General features: G+C 47.8%; 1 protein-coding gene across 1 annotated transcript in view; it reads right to left on the bottom strand.

Moving 5' to 3' along the window:
* Ccdc169 (coiled-coil domain containing 169) overlaps positions 1-5,898 on the bottom strand; it is a 29,294-nt gene extending 23,396 nt beyond the window's left edge. Inside the window, exons 1-2 of the mRNA XM_021196556.1 lie at positions 5,816-5,898; positions 3,649-3,728 (exon numbers count right to left, since the gene is read on the bottom strand). Coding sequence (XP_021052215.1) covers positions 3,649-3,728; positions 5,816-5,898 — 163 coding nt within the window. The remainder of the gene's footprint in view (positions 1-3,648; positions 3,729-5,815) is intronic.
* Positions 5,899-6,719: the final 821 nt, after the last annotated feature.

The following is a 6,719-nucleotide window of genomic DNA, read 5'->3' as shown; positions in this document are numbered from 1 at the left end:
AAAGGACTGAAGCCTGAGGCAGGCCAAGTTTTTTTTTTTTTTTTTTTTTTTTTTTTTTTTTTTTAGAAATCTGGATGATGAGAAATGTCAAGCATATGACAACTGAGAGGTTCATGTTCCAAAGGCCAAAAGAACAGACTGTTTCAAAGATAAGTTTCTAATCGATGCTGGGCACAGGCCAAGGGTGAGGACGCCTGGGTATTGGCTTAGCACACTGGGCATCACTAGTGACCCTGAAGAGGAGTTCTAGGTGACTGGAGGCAAATCTCCTGATGAGTGAATGCAGTTGTGAAGCAGGCAACCAGGACCTTACTGGGCAAACCCAGCTCATTTCCCACCTCCATCTCCAACAGGGGCACTGTCCCTAAGCCTCAACAGGCCAAAGTTTCCCTGAGGAGCAAATGTCTTTCCTGTTGTCTCCTTGCTGCGGCTTGAGGTGAAGTTCAGATGTGGCTACTACACCAAACCACATTTTCTTGCACGTAGGTGCCCACCAGTGCCAAAGGGCTTCAAGGGGCCTGTTTCGAAACCGGTTGTGTTTGCTCTCTCACCTGTAAATTAATCCACTTACCAAACAGATTAGGTGCAATAAGAGACAGATAAGAACGAGTGGGACTTGGAAAGCCACTGTTTTGTGAAGTGTGTTACTGCACAGGTGGGACACAGGGGAAGTCAGCTGAAGAGATAGGTCCATCTTTTGGTGACTTTCAGATTAAGTGAACTCAGCCCGTCGGCATGTCAGCAGGCGCTGGGGATGATGGGAGAAGTCAGGGAAAGACGAAGGAAAAGGGCCGACCTCTGGAGGAACACCACTGACCCATGTGAGCAGATGGGACTTACGCCTGGCTGAGGCCAGGCCACCCAGAAGCAGGGTGGTAGAGGGGGAGTCAGATCCAGTGAAGCATGAAGCTTTGGTGGTGTTAGAATTCTTTGGGGGATTGCTCTTTCTCTCTGGAAGAGGAGGGTCAAAGCACCAGTTGAAAGTGAGCATGAGTTGGAGGAAGACCAGCAGTCTCAACTAACCTGGACCCCCAAGATCTCTCAGACACTGAGACACCAATCAGGCATCATATACTAGCTGATATGAGGCCCCCAACACACATACAGCAGAGGACTGCCTGGTCTGGCTTCAGTGAGAGAAGATGCACCAAACCCTTGAGAGACTTGAGACCCAAGGGAATGGGGAGGTCTGGCAGGGTGGGGGAGTGTGTGGAGAGGTGAGGGCATCCTCTTGGAGATAGGGGAGGAGGAATGGGATGAGGAACTGTTAGAGGGTGGACTGGGAGGGGCATAATGACTGGACTGTAAACAAAGAATAAAGATAATAAAAAGGAAGGAAGGGAGGGAGGGAGGGAGGGAGGGAGGGAGAAGTAAGCATGGGAGAGAGGTGGTAAGGATTGTGAGGACTGGAGAGAACGTGGGAATTCATCACCCGGTGATTGTAACCACAGTTGCTAATAGTTACCATAACTTTATAAGGTTAACATAGCAATAAAATTGGAAACTTTAATACTGCAAAATACAGATTCGTTAGTGTACAAGCAGTCTTCATACTGCATCTCCTTCATTAACCTCAGCCTCCCTCCACTCCTACTGCATTCTTTCTGCAGGCTGTGGCATTTCTGTGGCAAAAGCATTCTTCCTGAATGGCTTTGTGTTTAGGATCCCATGGCAAATAAATAAAAATATGCATTTTTATTTATGTAGGCATGTGTGTGTGTGTGTGTGTTTGTTTGTTTGTTTCACATACATGTAGGTAAATAAGGAGGCCAGAAGAGGCTGTTTAATCCCTTGGGACTGTCATTACAGGCAGTTGGAGCTGTTCCATGTGGCTGCCCCAGTGTAGGGGAATGTGAGGGGAGGCAGGAGTGGGTGAGTGGATGGGGCACACCCTCATAGAAGCAGGAGTGGGGATGGGATAGGGGGTTTCAGGGGGGAATCGGGAAATGGGATAACATTTGAAATGTAAATAAATAAAATATCCGATAAAAATGGGTGCGAGGCTATTTACAGCATTCGCTTTATACTTTAGACCAAGGACTGCAGCACTCCTGCCATCATGACCTAGGTTCTCTGCACCTCGTCCTCAATCCTCCCCAGGACAGCTCTTAACACTCTACTCTATTCAGCGAAGTTTTTCCAATGGGCATAGGTATTGCACCGCCTTGGTAATTTCCAGCATGCCTTCTACATTTCCCATACCTAGTTAGATCCTTGAGGACACCCCAGCCAATGTCACTGAGTGAGTGAAGATAAAGGCTGCTCCCACGGGACCAATAATACCATACATCAGGAGGTTAGACGAGACTATTATAGCCTTAGCTAAAATGGTATTCTCCAATTAGTCTTTAATAGGGGCTTGGTGTTTTAATTCACTTCTCATTGCTATGACAAAACTCCATGACCAAAAGTGACTTGGATAAAGGTTCATTTTGATAGATAACTCACAGCTAGTGAGGGAAGACAGGGCTGGCACGCAAGGCAGGAGCTTGAAGCAGAAACCACTAGGGAAGAACGATGCTTTCTGGCTTGATCCCTCTGGACTGACTCCTCAGATACCTTTCTTATACATGTCCAAGCTCACCTGTGTAGGAATGGCACTGCCACAGTGGACAACGCTCTCCCAAATCAATTAGCGATCAAGAAAATGCCCACAGACATGCTTACAGTCCAACTGATGGAGGCAATTCCTCCACTGGTTTCCTCTTCTGAGTTATGTCTAGGTTGGTGTCAAGTTGACAGAAACTAACTGTGACTATTAGTTACTTACTTACAGAACTGCATTTTACCTCAGATCTGGCTATCAGTCCATTTATTTATGACTCCCCAGGAGGCATAGAGATGTAAAACTGGCTTTAAAACCAAAGTTCATTTCCACAACCCTAACAAAAACCTCCAGTCCCTCACTCAGCATTGAGTTCAAGCACAGGATGCCTCCAAGGGTCGCCTCTACATGCCCACTTCCAATCTCGTCTCACACAGAATCCTCACACGAAGATTTCAGTCTGACCTTTTCTCCTGATCACCAGTCAACTTCTTTTGAATGGAAGAAACAAAGATTCTTCAAAGTATTGGCACGTGACAGGATCTCGGTCAATATTTTTGTGTTCACAGATTGCCTATGTGACAAATTTTAAAGCTGTGTGTGTGTGTGTGTGTGAGAGAGAGAGAGAGAGAGAGACAGAGACAGAGACAGAGACAGAGACAGAGACAGACAGACAGACAGACAGAGACAGATACAGAGAGACAGACAGAGAAAGAGAGAGAGAGAGCTCTTCCCTCATCTCATTCTTCCTATTAAAAAGTCAAGCCCCAATTTTAATTTTAATTATGGTTCATGTCCAATAAGACACAAGAGGCTATGGCTTGATTAAATAGATTTGTGATATTTTATTACAAAGCAACTATTGAAAGAAACTTCTTTATTACAAAGAAGTTATTGATGTCTCATAGCTAAACTTTGCGTACGGACGAATACTCTGAGCTTACAAGGTAGAAAACATCCAGTCCGAGGCGTAGCATTCCTACGTAGTCTATGAGAGCCTTCCTGAAGCATCATGGGAAGCTAGGTACCATTACACACCACGAGTCACTTCACCCTCACCAGCCACCAGGCAAGGGCCCCACGCGTAAGCATCCACGGCATACCTGCAAGGTCACCGTTGAGGTTGGCCTCCAGCTCTGCTATCTTATGCCGTATCTCAAGTGTGGAGAGCTGCACGACATCCCTGCCCGCAGGAAGAGTTTGGTTAATAAGAATCCAGTTGAAGACAGTGTGAGAAAAATAATGTATATCAACCCCACCCATACTTTAGGACCACATTACTCTGGAAGATCGTTTGTGGGAGGCACATCTGAGAATCGAATCGGGGGCAGGGCAAATGAAAGTCAGTTAAAACACTCTGAAGTCCAGCATCTCCTGCACCCAGTGTGTCTCTGTGCTTAACTATGATCCCAATGACACTGTCACATGCTCTTCAGGATCCCGCTAAATGTTTGCATGATGAGCAGCCACAATGGCAGGTAACAGCAGATCACCTCAAACTCGGGTGTGGGAGGCACTAATAAAGCACACAGAAAAAAAAAATCAAAGTCAAAAGCACCCCGGAGCTCACTTAGGACATGAGTGAGCCGTCCCATAGCCACAATACAGGATGATGAGAGAACTGTTCATCCAGTAAATATTTCCAAATGGCCATTGTGTGACTATCCAGTCCAGCGGCACAGCACAGGGCTGGTGAGATGGCTCAGCAGCCGGAAGCACTTGCTACAAAGCCACACCACCTGAGTTTGATCCCTGCACACTACATGGTGGGAGGAGGGAATCAACTAGCCTGACCCCTGACCTCTGACCTCTGACCTCAGACCTCAGACCTCAAACTTGTGCCTGTGCACTGTGAATAAGCAACTGAATACACAGGACAAATAAATGTAAAACAAACAAACAAATAAATGGAAACCACCTACAGTTCAGTGCACACATCACACAGATGGCAGCTAGTGTCCCCGAAGGTTGACTGAATGAGCTGGGTTACAAAGCTACACTGGGGCCTAGAGTTCCTGAGTGACAGAGCTGAGAGGTGACTTCACAGAGACCTGTTCTGCACCTTGATTGCCTCAAACACAGAGACTGTACTCAGAATGCCCTGAGTTTAGTACAAGTCTAAGAGGGGAGGGGCCGAGGGTTGGGGGGTTGGGGGCTGATATTCATGAGGCCTGTGAACCGGGCCCTGGATTGCTACTCAAAACACTCAGAATAAAGACAGGCATGGTGGCGCACACCTTTAATCCCAGCACTCAGAAAGCAGAGGCAGGTGGATCTCTGCATCTGAGTCCAGCCTGGTCTACAAACTGAGTCCCAGGATAGCCAGGGCTACACAGAGAAACCCTGTCTCAAACACACAACAGAATAAAAGCTCTCAGAATATTCAAGATCCTAACATAAAATACTGTATTATTTTTGCCCATACTAAGAACTGAATGCAGGGCCTTGAGTATGCTATGCTATCCGGACAACCTCAACCCACGTCTCATCTTAAAACAGTGCCCTATGTACCCTAATGGCCCTCCAGGCCCACACTCTTACTCTGAGTCCCTGGGTTTACAAGTTTGTCACCAAGCCAGGATAAAACTAGCTCGCTTCCCCCCCTTAAAGCATTTAAGACACAGGATACAGCTCAATGGCGGAACTCTGACCCAGTGTCACAAGCCCACACTTTCACACCTCCATCCTACCCTCCCTCAAAAATCATAGAGGGTCCCAGAGATCATTTTCAAAAATGCCCAGGTTTCTGAAGTTCTTCAAAATGAACAGAAAAACATGGACTTCGCAGGACCGTCAAAACCAATCACATATTTTCTTCAGAATAGCAGCCACGTCTCCATTTGATCTACAAAAGCACGGCAACTCTTGTATTCCCTTGGCCTCCATTAAGCAAAATGGTAAATGGGGTCTGTACAGATGACTCCCCGGTAAAGAGCGGAGGACCTACAGAGGACAGGGTTCAGTTCCCAGCAAACACTGGGAGGCTCACAGGTGCGGGTAACTCCAACTTCAGGGGATCTGACGCCCCCTTTTGGACACCATGGGCACTGCACTTATCTGTTGCACACCACCCTACAATCCAACCTCCTCTGCACGCTAACCCCCCCAACCACACACACACAAAGAACCCCTCATAAACATCGCTTTGAGTGAAACCTAGTGAGACTGCATTAATTCCGACACAAAGGGGCCTCCTCCCGCCATCAGAGTTCCTGCCCTTCAGGTCGTGGGAGGTCTAGCAGAGAGCCGGAGCCCACAGGGCCCACTCACTTCATGTGGATCTCCTCCAGCAGCTCCAGCTTCAGGCGGTCTGTGCTCAATCCCTCAAAAGTGTCTCCGTGGTCCTCTCCCATCGCAAGACCTCCCGCGCACCCTTCCCCCTGTGTACCACCTAGAGCTTAAGACCTGGGCACACCTAGGAACCCTAAAGGAAAAAGCGTTGCCAGGAGCCATGGCATGACGTCATAGGGTGTTGCTCATGTCTGCAGGCCCTCTTAGGAGCTAGGCGGAAAACTGTCTCCGGGCGGGGTGCCCCTTTTGTATCACCTCTGTGAATCCCCTGTGCAAGGTCAGGGTTCTGATCCAGTGGGTTGTGCCCAGAACATCCAACTTCTTTTGATACCCCCCCTCCGCCGCCCCCGCCAGGGTTGCTGGATTAAGAGTGCCTTCATTTGCTTCAGTTCAGTAGGTTAGACTTTGAAAAGATAATCTGAACTTTGACGAGAGTGAACTTTTGGACCAAGAAATTCTCTGCGTTGGAGTTTAGGCAGCTCTGTTCACTGACCTGCTTATCACAGTTTGCATCGTACTCTTGAGACGTACTCTGCCTTCTCCTCATCTTTTACCAGGCAGGTGATAGGCTGTGCCCGTGTGTATGAGTTGTCCCCATAAAAATTCATGAATCCAGACAACTGTTAAGAACTGATCAGGGAAGCTGGAGAGATGGCTCAGCAGAGATGAGCACTTGGGCTGTTAGACACCGGTGCGGGGTCCCAAGACAATCACAACACAATCCAAAGAACCTCAGCAAGGTAGAATGTTTCACTTCAGCAGATCGGTAGGCAAGTATTCAGTGAAGGTTCCACGGGGTTTTCATTCCTACCACAAAAGGGTCCTGTGCCTCATTTTGAGTGGTCAGTGCTGGGCCTCACATGCTAACACTAATGGAAAGGCC

This window comes from Mus pahari, chromosome 4 (genome assembly GCF_900095145.1).
Source record: "Mus pahari chromosome 4, PAHARI_EIJ_v1.1, whole genome shotgun sequence".
Classification (NCBI taxonomy): Eukaryota; Metazoa; Chordata; class Mammalia; order Rodentia; family Muridae; genus Mus; species Mus pahari.
This window is presented reverse-complemented; position numbering and strand designations above follow the sequence as displayed.